General features: G+C 40.2%; 1 protein-coding gene and 1 long non-coding RNA gene across 2 annotated transcripts; one reads left to right on the top strand and one right to left on the bottom strand.

Moving 5' to 3' along the window:
- Nucleotides 1-1,579: 1,579 nt before the first annotated feature.
- LOC113055071 (uncharacterized) lies at nucleotides 1,580-4,891 on the bottom strand. The gene is made up of 3 exons (XR_003277491.1): nucleotides 4,798-4,891; nucleotides 3,260-3,535; nucleotides 1,580-2,982 (listed from the first exon to the last, which is right to left on the bottom strand). It is a non-coding gene; the product is annotated as an uncharacterized LOC113055071 (long non-coding RNA).
- On the top strand, nucleotides 4,604-15,605 carry LOC113055070 (phospholipid phosphatase-related protein type 3-like). Its single transcript, XM_026221028.1, has 8 exons — nucleotides 4,604-5,168; nucleotides 7,731-7,834; nucleotides 8,187-8,372; nucleotides 8,985-9,114; nucleotides 9,563-9,758; nucleotides 9,973-10,030; nucleotides 10,434-10,607; nucleotides 12,034-15,605. Exons 2-8 carry the CDS (start codon nucleotides 7,754-7,756, stop codon nucleotides 13,294-13,296), a joined length of 2,088 nt encoding a protein of 695 aa, XP_026076813.1. The 5' UTR covers nucleotides 4,604-5,168; nucleotides 7,731-7,753; the 3' UTR covers nucleotides 13,297-15,605.
- The last annotated feature ends 249 nt before the right edge of the window (nucleotides 15,606-15,854 follow it).

Raw genomic sequence — 15,854 nt, 5'->3', positions numbered from 1 at the left:
ACTGGCTGCCTATCAACGATGGTGTCATCACTAAGATCCATCAGATTGCAGTCAACCCCAACACACAGGTGGAGGTGTTCAGGTGAGCCTTTATGGGTTTCCTAAAGAAATAGTTCATCCAAAAATTTAATTTAGTGTTGTCACAGTAGAATAATGTCTATAGTTGATACCAATAAGTGAAATTTCACAGTTCTCGATACCAATTTCAGTACCATAGACTACTCAAACTATTTTATAAAAAAAAAAAAAAAAAATTATGCTGGGCAACAATAATAATTATAATTTTTTTAAATCACGATTAATCGCATTATTGTCTGCCATTAATCGTATTGTTACACAAAAAAATTATAATGCATTCAAAAGTAGTTATTGTGCACTTTTTTCATTTAGTAGTAGGCCTACTGCTATATGTCTCACAGTGTCTGGTCTGTGTATCCCTGGTTGTCCACTAGTGGTCTCACTTCCCCATATAGTCACCCCATTGCAGGCACTACATTTCCCACAAGCCTTTGTCCGATTCATCACTGTTAATTGCACACCTGTTAATTGCACTCAGCTGTTCCCACATTCATCGTTTCACCTGTCTATATATACCCTGTTTGAGTCCTTGGTTTATGTCACCTTGCTTCTCGTGTTCCCAAGCATTTTTCATGTTTCTTGTGTTGGACTGCTTTTGTGAATATTGACCTTTTGTCTGTCTGGACTATGATTATTGGATTCTCCTAATAAAACACTGCAAATTGGATCTCTCTGTTTGTGACGGAAGGACTCCATTATGCCCAGATCCAGCGGTGTGGGATTTCGTATCAGTTCCCCAGCCACCATGGAGGAGCGGATGGGGAGACTTCTGAACCTAACCACCCTCTGTCAAGGGGGAGGTGGGTGGTTTGGCTCAGAAGTTTTGGACTATGGCAGTAGGGCTGGGATATAATGATGAGGCACTGAAGGACCTATTCAACGCCTGCCTTAATGACTCTGTGCCTTGGTGGGAGATGAAGGGGCTGGAGATCCTGGTCTTGGGGGTCCTGGGGGTTCACCAGTTACCTACACCATAGTGCTCAATGGGATACACCGACCACACCCGTCTCTCCAGATATGATGGCCGACTCTATGCTGATGTCTCCAGAAAGGATGGCTGCCAGCCCAGAGCCACTGCACAAGATGGTAGCCACAGTGGACTCCCCAGCGTCGAGTCAGGCCCCTGTGGACTCCCCAGCGTCGAGTCAGGCCCCTGTGGACTCCCCAGAGTCGAGTCAGGCCCCCGTGGACTCCCCAGCGTCGAGTCAGGCCCCTGTGGACTCCCCAGAGTCGAGTCAGGCCCCCGTGGACTCCCCAGAGTCGAGTCAGGCCCCTGTGGACTCCCCAGAGTCGAGTCAGGCCCCCGTGGACTCCCCAGAGTCGAGTCAGGCCCCCGTGGACCCTCCAGAGTCGAGTCAGGTCCCTGCTGATCAGGTCCCCGTTGACCTTCCAGAGTCGAATCAGGTCCCCGTTGACCTTCCAGAGTCGAATCAGGTCCCCGTTGACTTTCGAGAGTCGAGTCAGGTCCCTGTTGATCAGGTCCCCATTGACCTTCCAGAGTCGAGTCAGGTCCCTGCTGATCAGGTCCCCGTTGATTTCCCAGAGTCAAGTCAGATCACCATTGACCATTGAGTCAGGTCAAGTGACCATTAACACTCATGAGTTAAGCAAAACCACAGTTAGACCTCATAAGTCAAGTCATTATTGATCTTCATGAGCAAAGTCAAGTCACCAATGATCTTCATAAGCAAAGTCAAGTCACCAATGATCTTCATGAGCACAATCAACTCACCAATGATATTCATGAACAAAGTCAAGTCACCATTAACCTTCATGAGTCAAGTCAAGCCACAGTTGATCTTCCTGAACCCAATCAAATCACCACGGATCTACCAGAGCTTCATCACGTCTCAGCTGAACTTCCAGAGCCTAGTCACGTCTCAGCTGAACTTCCAGAGCCTCGTCACGTCTCAGCTGAACTTCCAGAGTGCTCGTCCTATCCTGTTATGGCCATGGAGGCCATCCATAAACTCACCATCTGCCCTGTCATGGCCATGGAGGCCATCTACCATCTCATCATGGCCATGGAGGCCACCCTTAATCTGATCATGTTCTGTGTTTCAGTCTTACCTAACCAGACTTCTGTCTCATCGGCACGGTTGTGGTGGTCCTCTGCACCACCCTGGTGGGCTTCTGTCTCATCCGCACGGCTGTGGTGGCCCTATGCTCCACCCTGGTAGGCTTCTGTTTTGTTTGCTTGGCTGTGGTGGTCCTCCACACCGCCCTGGTGGGCTTTTATCTCATCTGCTTGGCTGTGGTGGTCCTCTGCGCCGCCCTGCTGGGCTTCCGTCTCATCCGCAAGACTGTGGTGGTCCTCTGCGCCGCTTTGGTGGGCTTCTGTCTCGTCCTCATAGCTGTAGTGGTCTTCTGCTCTGCCCTGGTGGGCTTCTGTCTCATCTGCTCGGCTGTGGTGGACTTCGGTTCCGACCCGTTGGGCTCCAGTTCCACCTGCTCCACCCTGGATTCCTGCTCTGTCGGCACTGCCCTGAGCCTGTGAACTTTCAAACCGCCTTGGTCTCTTTGTTTTGTTTTTGCTGTTTTCTAAGGAGCAGCTACCACATCCTCCTCAGAACACAAAAACAAACCAAAGAACAAAGAGACCAGGAGGGAGGTGGACTGGTGGAGGATCAGGGGGAGGAACGGAGGGCCAGGTCCATAGAGGGGAACAGGGACAGGAAGTGATATCCCCAAATAAAACCCGTGCCATGAGTCTGTGGGAGCATCGCTGGATCAGGTCTCTGGAGAAGAACCCCCTCCACACAAGGACCAGATCGCCTGAAAACTGGGAAAGGCTGAAGCTACATGGATCTTTCAGTGTAAATGACGTATAGAACTATGCAGCAAAGCAGTCTTTATTTTCTTAGAAACATCCTTCAAGACTGGGTTTTCTCCCAGCCACAGTGTCTGCAAGAGAGAGGGAATAATGTCTTATTTTTTCGCTGTTGTAAATATGTACCATACATTTTGTTTTGTAAAGTTGTAGTACGTAATAAACATTTTTGTAATAAAATAGGTTTTGTTCATCATTAAATTGTCTGTCAACCATAGGGAGGAGTTAAACCTGACAAATACATCCATGTTACACATCCATCATACAAATCAGAATAATGTGTTACATCAGTAGATACAAAAGATGCCCTACTGATCCTGCCCACAACAGACCATTAGAATGACCACATACCTGTTGACAGCCACTTCAATAACAGCACTATTCACCTGCAGGGACAGTATGAGTATTTGTCCACAGGAATCGATGGAAATTATGGGGTAAAGTGTGTCGGCCAGCCACAGTGCTTTGGCTCTAATTCAAGAGGTCATCATGACATAGGGTGCTCTTGAGAGATATGGCCAGCAGGCCGTCAGGCATCTCTCCAGGCCTTCAGTGGCAGCAGCTTGCTGGGGGTTCACACTTTTTTTCGATCAGAGCAACCACTGTTGATTCCCACATGCAGACAATCTGAAAGCAAAGAAAAATCATTTCAAGATCAGAATGCTGAAGAGACTGTAGATGGTTCGCACTCTGAAAAACTAGACAAAGTTTTTAACAAAAAGAATCAGTCATTATATTAGAGCAAGATAGCCTTCATCTGAGCGCAACAATATTCCCTTGTCCTCTAAGATCAGAATGCTCCAAAGGTCATTAAAAAAAAAACATATATTATTAATATATATTATTATTAAACATAAGATGTTTTCTTATTATAATTGTAATGATTTTTTATGTATTTTTCATTTTTCATATTAAATTTGGAGTCAGCAGTTTTTTTATTAATTTATTTGTTTGAAAACAATTGTGTGAAAAGGTGTGACACTACAGATATTGTTTCAAAATATTTGTATTTCAAATAAATGCTGTTCTTTTGAACTTTACATACGCCAAAGACCCCAGGGAAGATAATTTCACTGTTTACAAAACGTAAGCAACATTATAATAATCAGAAATGTTTATTGAACCGCAAATCAGCATATTAGAATGATTTCTGATGGATTCAAATAAAAAGCAGTGATTTAAAATTGTAATAAAACATCACAATATTTGTGTTTTTACTGTATTTTTGATCACATACAGTACATGCAGTCTTGGTGAAAATGAGATACTTTTTTCTAAAATATTTTACAGATATTTATTTTATTTTTATCAACCCAAACTTTTGAATGTATATTCTATATATTTAAAATGTATTTAAAACTGCTGTACTTTATTGATAGGAAATGTGGTAAATGTTATTCATGAAAGACAAAAAATTAAATAGCAAGACAATTTGGCTTTTTATATAGAGGGCCAGTCTAAAAATGCAGAAAGTTTTGTGTGATGGGTAGGTTTAGTGTATGGGGATAGAAAATACAGTTTGTACAGTAAGGAATGTCCCCATAATGATTTGTGTAACTGTGTGTGTGCGAGCGCGCATATGTTTAGTCGATTTAGATTACACAGTATATAGAACAGATTTGTGTCATTTATTCCCTCTTCACAGTTTAAAGGAATAAAACACATGCAATCGACATCTTTTGTTATTCGTTGGTCCCTATAACAAGGCTGTAAGGGAAAATGTTTGTTTATGAGGTTTAGAGGTGTTCATGTGTGTTTTCATCCTGCCACTGCACATAAGTTAAATCAGTTAGCCTTTCCAGCCCTCCCTGTTACCTGTGCAGTAGCATGTTACCACTGCTGGAGGAGGAGATCAAACTCAGAAGATGCTTAGGAATGCTGCCACCTACCCGATGACTGCTGAGGATGGAACGATTGTATATTAAGATCAGTGGACGCAGCTTCACGCAACATTGACTGATCATCTGTTATCTGATAGTGCGGTCCTTCTGCGGTCTACTGAAGCCCCTCAGATAGATACTGGATGCCTGACTGCAGGAGAGCAGCTGGAAAAGCATCTCAGTGAGCTGAGGAATATTGTGGTTGGCTCCAGCAGTCCACGGCTGCGTGATTGTTCCGTGGAAAACGTGAGCAGAAAGAGGAATGTGAACTGAACGAGCCGCGGTCTAACCTCGTGTAGAAGAAATACTCTGGGAATTGTCACTCAGGATATCCCCGTTCCGTCAGGGATTCGCCTGTTTGTTTGTTTTTTGCAGTGAAGGTGAGATTTTCCCGGTTTTCTACCTGCATGATGAACAGCAGCAGAATACATAAACACCGTACTTCGCGTCGCGTCGCGTCCAGTGGAGATGCGGTATTTTTACGATAAATGATCTCTGAGATTGTCGCAGTGACACTTTTCGGCAGCGATATACTCTTACATAAAATATACAATATCTCTATCTCACTTTACAGCGTGAGTCAAGATGATATCGGGCAGGCAGATCTATGTAAACACGAGTATGGATCTCGTTATGGCGCGCACTGATGGCCAGTGATTCTCTCGAGCTCTCAGTTCATCTGACAGCTGATCAGTTCCTGACTGATTAAAAACTCCTGGCATTCTGTTCACCCCTGCAGTCAGTCAGTCAGTCATATAGGAGACTTATTTGATTCTAACATACCTACAATTTAAAATATTACATATGAATTAATACTTTATATGCATTTTATATTATTTATTTTTATACCAATGAATAAGTCCAATTTGATATAACTGTTTTTACTATTTATATAGTCTAGTAAATTTAATAAATGTAATATTTTCATTATCTGTCTGCCTGGTCTGTCTTTCTATCTATCTATCTTTCTATCTGTCTGTCTGTCTGTCTGTCTGTCTATTTGTCTGTCTAAAATTCACAATATTACAAATTAATATTTTATACTCATTTTATATAAATTAATACCGGTACATCTATTTTATACTACTGTTTTTACTATTTATATTTAAGAAATGTAATAATATTTATAATATTATTATTATACAAATAATTTATGTATAAAATTGTATATTACTGTATTTTGTATTTATATTTAGCATTATATATATATATATATATATATATATATATATATATATATATATATATATATATATATATATATATGTTAATATTATATACATATTTAAAGTTATGTTAATATTATATACATATTTAAAGTTATGTTAATATTATATAAATATCTAAAGTTAAATTAATTTAATTTAATATATTTTATTAAAATTCACAAATTAATTGTAATTTAAATGAAATTATATTAAGATTAAAATATATTACATTAATATTCCCTGAACTATAATCAGGGTGTTACATTAACATAATTGCCAGCGAAATCACTGCCATCTTTCTCATCATTAGTGACTTTTCTCATAATGTGTGAACAGTGACTGATCTGTCTCATTCTTATCTGATTACATTATTGATTTTTCTTTTCACTTCCAGCTCCAAGTGTATTTTAATTCTCCCTTGACTTGCTATCATGGCTTGAAATTTTTATCGACCCATGTGTTGTCAATTAGCTTTTTCTTGGGACAAACCAGGGTCAGAAAGTAGCTGTGTTGCTCAACTCACTCTTTAACCCCACTTTCACAGGAAACAGATTTGTGTGAGAAACCCATTCAAGTTTAATTAACTTTCTCCGCAGTAAAAGCCCCATGCTGTGAACATGTGTGAGCACAAACACTGTCTATTTTGGAAAGAACTCAGCGCCTATGGATTCTTCCCTAAAAGTGACACACACACACACACACAGAGAGAAATCTTTTGCCTGTGAGACATATGCAGCTCTTCGAGATAAACAGAGCTCCCAGTCTTGAAAACAGGCTCCCTGCTAATTCAGCAGAGCCCCGCTCAGTCCCCCTTGAGAGTTAGGAGAGTCTTCAAGTGCCTTGTTTAGTTGATTTGGCAGAGAGCACAAACCATGCTCTCTATGCCTGCTCGAACAATAGCCCACATCAACATTTGTTCATTCTGCTCTTTTGAGAATATTGTGCAAGGAGCTGTTTATTTAATTTTCTTTTCTTTTTTTCTCAGGCGCACAGTCTGTTATCCATTTATTCAGGTGGGCCTCATTCTGTTTCAGATGAGAAAATAATAATTTGAACATTTTTGTGCAGGCCTTTTCCTGTGGGTAGAATTTAAACATCTTGTGTATGCAGAAATGAAGAAGGGAATCACTTCTCACTCTTCTCTAATAAATAAATAAATAATAATAATAATAATAATAATAATAATAATAACATTAACTTATTTCAAGCTTGTTACTTATTCCAGAATAATTCTCACTTCAGGCTGAATTGTTTGATATAATTAAATTGTTTGGGAAAAATCTAATAAAACATAAACCTGCACTAGTTATACAGTGATATATATGTGAGTTTGTGTGTGTGTGTGTGTGTGTGTGTGTACAGTATATGCACACTGTAAAAATGATATTTCAAAGTTGTAAGTAAAACCAAGATGATTACAGTATACTACAATTATACTGTAACTTCTAGAATGGACAATGGTAATTTAAAATTAGGATTTAAGCAGATATAGACTATAAGACTATAAGAACTACTGTGGAAAACAGACCAAAAATATAGATGGCATGTTACACTCATGGTTGAATCCATTTTTTGTTTTTTTGTTTGTCCAATCAAATGCTTTCTAGGATGAGAACATCCCTCTCGCTAATACGCCTCCTGACTAGCAAATCATGGTTTGTGGCTGTGACATGCAGTAAAAAACTTCGTCAAATCATTTAATCAGGTTCTTAAAGTGAACTCATGTGTTGACAGAATAACTGCAGAAGACCAGCACCATGATGACTGCACGGGAAATAATCAAGAAGAAACCGCCCAAAGACAGTCTGACGCTGCTACCCTGCTTCTATTTTGTAGAGGTGTGTGCCACCATTTATTACCAGTCTAATAGTTCAATAGAGCAATTAATCTCAGGTAATTACATTACACACTAAAGAACTGGGCTTCCTCATTTTCTTTAAAGACATAATTGAAAATGCATAACAGCAGTCAGTTTGAGTGTGCTACAGTGTTTACCCTCCACCACATTGTCACCCTGGAGTACAGTACTCTGTGCTGACATTTAACAACCATTTGCCACAGTTGCTCTACAGTAATGAAACTGCGCTCTGGTGTTGATATATCTGTATATCTGTTTGTACTTGAGGAGAACTGGCATTTTTAGTACTTTTAAAATTGATAAAGACTGTCTCTCTCTCCTGAAAAAAAAAGCTACCCATTGTGGCATCCTCTATGGTTTCACTGTACTTCCTGGAGCTGACGGATGTGCTCCAGCCGGCGCAGGTGGGGTTTCGCTGTCATGACCGTTCACTCAGCATGCCGTACGTGGACAGCGGTGATGAGCTCATCCCTCTGCTCATGCTCCTGAGTCTGGCGTTCGCCGGCCCTGCTGCCTCTGTGAGATGAAAGCAATCATGACAGCTTCATTGCATTTCATTCTATGTAACATTTGTGAGCTAAATAGTTTAAATTAGTATTTAAGGGACAGTTCACCCAAAAATGAATATATTGTCATCAGTTAAGTCACCCTCCACTTGCTCCAGAAATGTTTCTTTCTTCTGTTGAACACGAGAAGATATTTTGAAGAATGAGGTGACCAAACAGTTGATGCACCCCACCAACTTCCATAGTATTTTCTTTTTTCTTTTTTTCTTACAATGGAAGTCAGTGTTTGATTATCTCATTCTTCAAAACATCTTCTTTTGCGCTGAACAGAAACTCATACAGTTTTGCAACAACTTGAGGTTGAGTAAATGTTGTAAGAATTTAAATTTCATTCAGACTCTTTAAAGTCAACGTAGGCACGTTGTTCTAAAGAAAACACATTTCTTTACATTCTGCCAAAATGTAATACATTGCTTCTCCACTTGGGCCGAAGTTATATATTTGTTAACATTTCATATTTGAACTAAATGCATTAGGTTTAATCATCCTCAAATTACATTTACACATGCCAAAGTCAAATTATGATTAACAATTAGTCAATTTGTCTTGTTGTCTTGTGTTCAGATCATGATAGGTGAAGGTCTACTGTATTGTATGCAGTCGAAACTGAAGGTCCGTCCAGGGATTGAGGGAAGCATAAATGCTGGTGGATGTAATTTTAACTCTTTCCTGCGGAGAACTGTTCGTTTTGTTGGTATGTAACACTTTTATCATTGTAAGCCAATTTTATGTCGCAAAAACCCAGTGTGTTTGATGGTAAAATATGAAGGGGCTGAATCTGACGGAAGTTTAGTGTGGATTTACAGTATAATTGTATAATATCTTAGACTATATAATAATGAAGTTTAATAATAAAGTATAATTTCAGTTGTTTAAAAAATTAAGTTTAACAATAGATGACAATTATTTGTATTTTGCGACTTGCGAAATTTTATTGTGATGTGCTGTAAAATTGATTACAGCTATAGCATTTTTATTATAAGAAATTATTACACATCTAATGTGAAACTGCAACACAAAAAATCTGAACAGGAGTGATGCAGATGAACATTATGTAACATGAGTCAGGCACTGAGTGTTACATGAAACTGATGAAATGAGTCATCGATGTTTCGTTCCTCATGATCTGTCTTTTCTTCAAGGGGTTCATGTGTTCGGTCTTTGTGCAACAGCACTGGTTACTGATGTCATCCAGCTGGCCACTGGCTACCACACACCATTCTTTCTCACAGTGTGCAAACCCAATTATACCGTCCCCGGTGTGTCCTGTGACAAGAACCCTTACATCACCAAAGACATTTGCTCGGGCCAGGATCAGAATGCTATTCTGTCTGCCAGGTAATTGCATGTTTAACTACTGGATAAAATCTGATTATGTGATTTACTGTGATCAACTTGTACAGTCACCATTTTCTTTCTCCCTTTTGTGGTTTTATTCCTGTTAGAGCACTCCCTACTCAACTCTTTTTTTAAACCTATAAAGATTTGACATTGACTTCTGCTGCATATCTGGTCTAGACTTATTCCAGATGTTTGCTTCCCTTTATGACAGGAAAACCTTCCCTTCCCAGCATGCAACCCTCTCTTCCTTTGCTGCTGTTTATATTTCAGTAAGTCTCTTCGACACCGTTTCAATGTGTGTCTACTAAATGTACAGCACATATTATATACAGTACTGATTGTACTGTCGATACAAATAATGAACAGCCAACATTACAGATGTGCATGGAAAAGACATATCACACATGCATTGACACAAGCAATAGATTTCAACACGATCATATTTTTAAGAAGGATGTGATTTAATATGCTCTGTTGCGTAATGTTCGCTAGATTAGAGAAAGTCTAATTATAGGTAAGTGCTTCACATGTCTAGCTATTTGGCAGGATCCACTTAGGGATAAGTTGTTACTGCTTCCCACCTTGCTTGTCAGACTGTCAGAGGCTGCAAGGCAGCGTGTTATTAATTTGCGCTTGACAGCTAGAGACCCATACTGCTCTCTGCTCTTCTAGATGTACTTCAACTCAACAATCTCTGATAGCACCAAGCTGCTCAAACCCGTTCTGGTGTTTGCCTTTGCCATTGTGGCTGCGTTGACGGGACTCACTCAGATCACCCAGTACCGCAGTCACCCTATCGATGTTTACGTTGGGTTCTGTATTGGTGCTGGTATTGCCGCATACCTGGTAAGTTATTGGTTTACTGATGTATTTTTGCAGATGTAGAGTAAGGTATTTGCTCAGCCATCCTACATTTAATGTCTTTTGACATGTTGCTATTGAGCTTTTTGTGCTATTAAGTGTTTTACCCAAGTAGAAGATGTTCCTGCATCAAATTCCATGTTGGTAGATTCTATGGTTTGGGGTTGGGCAAAGCCTGCATCTGGGGATAGGGGCTTAAACAACATTCAGCAAACTGTTCTGTCAGGACTAGGGCTATGATGGTTTACTTTTATTAGGCAGATGCTTTAATGCTAAATGAAAAGGATGCAACATTCAGTGTGTTCAAGATATATATTTCATAAAGTCATGCATTACCTGGGAACGGGACCCATTGGACTCTGGTGCTGCTAGTGCAATGCTTTACTGTCTGAGCTACACGAACACTGTTTGATTGTAATTTTGTTTTCGCAACCAGTCAGGAACAAATCCTACATGGCAAAATCACATTTTGGGTATTCCTAGCTAGGGGGTTTTCACACCATTTCTGGAGCCTCCCCAGCACTACACATTTTGGATGATTCCTTTTGCAATGCCTTATATTTCAAAGGCTGTATCCTTAGGAGATTGCATTTGGTGGCCACATACATCACTGAGGCTGTCTCAGTTAAGAAAAGTATCCATTACATTCCAAATTAAACATTCACACCTCAGAAAAAAATATTCTATGTTTATTTTTTGTTGGTTTCTTGGTTTGTTAGCTTTTTTTAATGAAGTATCCTCAAGGACATATACTGCCAAAAATTGTGACCTCTGGAGGGTGCAGGCTTTGAAATTACAAACTAATCAAGTAGTTCAGGATTACTGCACATTAAAGACAGGACAATTAATGCAATGACAACGCCACAAATTTAATTCCCAGGGAACACCAAAAATGATACAAGGTTATAAAACATAAATGTCACTGAAAGCAATATAAATCACTTTGGATAAAAACATCCACCAAATAAGTAGGGGTGCTCCGGCCGATCGTTATGCGCATCTCGTCAGTAAAGCCGGTTCTCTAATCAGCGGTTAATTCCATCAGGTGCGTGATTTCACATAGAGCAGCTGTTACTACACAGAGCCGTTGTTAATAGAGAAGATGCGCAAATCCACTTCATTTTCAGCGTTTTTTGAGCGCATCTTCTCAGTTAACATCGTGATTGGAGCACCCCTACAAATAAGTGACTGTGATTTGACCAGTTTGAATTATGGACCATCATCTTGTCATAGAACAATGTTCCTGTTTAACAAACAGGACCAATCCTATCCTTAATGGTTGATATGAATGTTGTTCAAGCTCCCACCCCAGCCCTAAGTCTAACCCTAAACTGAACTGGCTGAAAGGAATAGTTCTGAACTATTCAAAAGATAAGGAGACACTTTAGTTTAAAACTCTACATCATTCCAGGCTTTCCATGCTGTTGCCAACTTCAAATCTCCAGAGGAAGCTGTCAACCCACAACCTCCTACTCTGCAAAAGGATGCTTTGAGGGCTCTGGCCCAGAGAGGCCATGACTCGGTCTATAACAAAAGCCACGCCTCTGAGAGCAATGAGGAAATAACATCACCAGCATCTCTAGATGGGCTGAACCGGCCTTTACAGCGGGAGAAAACCTCGTTGGGAAGCTTAAAGAGAGCCAGTGTCAATGTGGAGCTACTGGCGCCTCGCAGCTCAATGGGTAAGGAGACAATGGTGACCTTCAGCAACACATTACCCCGTGCTAATCCAGAGGAGCCAACGAGGCGTCTGGTGACAGTACCTGTACCACTGGACCCAATGCGGTCACAGCAATTAGTGTCTGAATGGAAGCAAAAGTCAATGGAGATGCGAGGCGGCAGCTTGCCCGATGAGGACACTAGCGAGCAGGGCTCAGATGGTGGCAACGACACAACCACAGAGGAGGATAGCGTCCACTCTTCAGTCTATTCGTCTGTTCAACAATCAACCAAACCTGCTAACCCACCTGCAGGTGCAAGAGTAGTGATGCCCCCTCGTCCCCCAGCACAGCCCTCGGCCCCCCCACCTGTGTCCCCTAAAAGCGCCAGCACTCGGGCCAAATGGTTGTCCATCACAGAAAAAAGTGGTGCTAATATCCCAGTTCTTAAGGCAGGAAATCAGCCTCGGATCATGCAGGTCATTGCCATGTCCAAGCAACAGGGACTCCTGTCTGGATCAGCCAGATCCTCAGAGACTTCATCCTCTTCTGGTACCTCATCCATCACAGGTACAGAATCATCACCTAATCGTTCAGAACGTGATAGCGGTTCAGGCATCATCACAGTTGATGCCCATGCACCCCACCTCCCTGTAGTTCGTATGACCTCCAACCCCAACAACCCCTGGGAGTGGAGAGGATCTTCTGATGGAAACACGGCCGAGTCGTACGAGCTTAAAAACCTCAACCGTGAGGGTTCCTGCAGTTACCGTCACATCAGAAGCATCTCTCCCTGTTCCTCCGTCAGTGAGACTGAACACAGGCCACCCCAGCCTCTTCAACCTCCCCAGCCACCACTTCCCCCTCAACTCCCACCGGTGGGTCAAACCACAGAGGGTCGCAGTCTGCGCCGAAAGACCCCTCTAGTTCTTCTGGATAGAGAGGCCAATCTGAACCACACTGAACAGGTCAACTACTACAAAAAGCTACAAAGTAGCAGGCATTTCAAAGAGTGACAATGTGCTGACTTATATTTGAGCACAACTACACTTTTTGGTCTTTGGGTTTTCATTTCTTGATTTGATTCCATGAGCAATATCTGAATAACTGGATCCACTACACATTGAGTCAGAAGAGCATTTGAGAGATGTTGCTTCTGACAACATAAGAGCACAGTGGTTTTGTCCTCTGAGGACAAACCAAACTACACTATCAAGATTCCAATAATTTCTATTGTGTTTATATAATATCCATATAATCAAATTCCAACAATGCTGATTGTAAAATACGGTTTGGGTTTATTTTTATTGCTGTTCTTTTTTGTTCATACTTAAACGTGTGACTCAGATATCAATTTGAATTTATGTGTATGTGTGTTTACGCACGATTGTTTAGTGTATTTTGTGGTGATACAATAATATTAGGAACTATTTGATTGCCTTGTAGCTCTCATGGTGAAAACCGATTTAAATTATTTTGTTGGCTCTTTATGAATGATAATTGTTCTGAAAAAGGGTAGCGTCCTTCATTCTACATCTGACTATAATTGTTTATAAACTGTTCTGGACATTCTGCAAGTCTACCGAAGACTCCCTGTGTAAAATGGTGGAAATATGGAAGCACTTTGAATAAGCACTGTGTGTAAACAAGTGAGGTTAACTCAATTGTCTGAGATATTCCAAAGGAATATTAGACTGTCCTGGACACTTTAAGAAAAGTATTTTCTCATAATTCATGATGTACCTTATAGTGGAACATCAGCTGGACAACAGGTCCATTGAAATATTTACTGCAAAAGAAAAAAATATTATTATTATTTATTTATTTATTTGGTGTAAATCACAAAAAAAACATTTCTACAACTCTCTGGGATTTATCTGTAATAGTTAGTGATCTCCTTGTCATGCTTTTTCCCAGAGGTTCTCCTCTAAATGATCCTGATGCATGTTATGTGAGTGTCGTCGAGGTGGAAGTGAAGCCTTGTCAGTGCAGAATTCCAATCTGTTCTCATGTACATGTACAGCCGTCACTGCAGGTTGAATTCTGTGTGTGTCAGCTCTCTCTTCACGGTGCTCTGATCTGCTCCTGGATCTCTGTAGATGGTTGTCCGTAATGGATGCTTCGTGCTGTTGATGCAGTTTCTGAAAAAAGACAACAAAAATTACAACAATAAACAAGCTGCTGTAAATTAAAATATGTGTAAACTGCAAACCTTGCCCATCCCTTTAATGCACTGAAATATTTCCTGTTCATCTTTATAGACTTCTTTAATTAATAAAGTGGATCCTGCCTACAGCAGGTTAGTGGTGGTGATGTAGATTCTGAACCAATCAGTAGACATTCGAGAGTGAGTGGTAAAAAAACCTGAGCCATTTGATTTATAAAAATCAAATAATAGGAAGGCAGCTTCATTTTTCTTTCTGCCCACAATTTAAAATCTCTGAAAGGGTGACTTTTCACAGAATACAGCAGCGTCTCCATCACAGTACTGGGACATTAGTATACACACACACAAACACACACACAGACCTCAGGATGAGCACCCCCTGTTGGCCTCACTTCTCACAGCGATTTAATTCTCATTTTAAGTCTCCCATCCAGGTACTGGCCAAGCACAACACTGCTAAGCTTCAGTGATAAACCTGTGTAGAGCTGCAGGGTGTCAGGTTTTCCAATGCAAGCAAACAAACAAACAGAAAGATTCTGATTGATGAAAGGAGCCACTGCTTATGCTTAGGGCCCTCAAAGTCCCCAAGTTGTCCCATACACAACAAACCTGCATTTTATGTTTTAAAATGGATTAAACACTGTCTAATTTAATTTATTATTATTATTTTTATTACTATTATTATTAATTGTGAGAACAGATTTTATAGTTTACTATTGTTTATCTAACAATTCACTGATACTTGATAAGATTTTACAAGAGCCATTTACAAGTTTATTAAGTGCACATGCTTTTGTTTAATCATTGTCATTTGATTAAGCAAACTCCCAGAAGCATAATGACTCTGCTGGTCCGAATTATTATACTTAACCTCAGCACACCCCTGACAAATATAATAAATCAGAAATATTAACCAATAAAGTACTTCAGGGTTTTAGTTTTGATTCAATATACTGTATGACATGCTTGCATTTGGGACCTGATTTTTATCCGACCTGATTTCTCATTAAAACTGGATTTTTAATCTCTCCACCACAGATCATTTCTAGCCCAGAGCATTTTATAGCGTAGAGGTCACGCTTAAAATTCTAATTTATTGCAGATTAAACCAAAGCACCGGCAGTGCACGCATTCCTGAACAAAAAAAGAAAAAAAAAATGCAGCTTGAATATCAAACCTTTAGATAAAGGATGTAGCAAGCCACTAATAATAAAGCGGCATGAAGAGAAATAGAAATTTCTACTGCAAAGCGCACCATCTGTGAGAGATTGTTGTTAATCAGTAAACAGTGCATTTATATCTAATGATTGCAATGATTTTACCAAAAAGTTGATTTCTGAGACATGATGCTTCGACAGCATCCCACACCTGGGGTTTATTTATACTCTTGTAATGCTCTGAGTGAGA

The sequence above is a fragment of the Carassius auratus genome, chromosome 36 (genome assembly GCF_003368295.1).
Source record: "Carassius auratus strain Wakin chromosome 36, ASM336829v1, whole genome shotgun sequence".
NCBI lineage: Eukaryota > Metazoa > Chordata > Actinopteri > Cypriniformes > Cyprinidae > Carassius > Carassius auratus.
The sequence above is the reverse complement of the archived record's forward strand: the minus strand, read 5'-3'. Positions and strand labels throughout refer to the sequence as shown.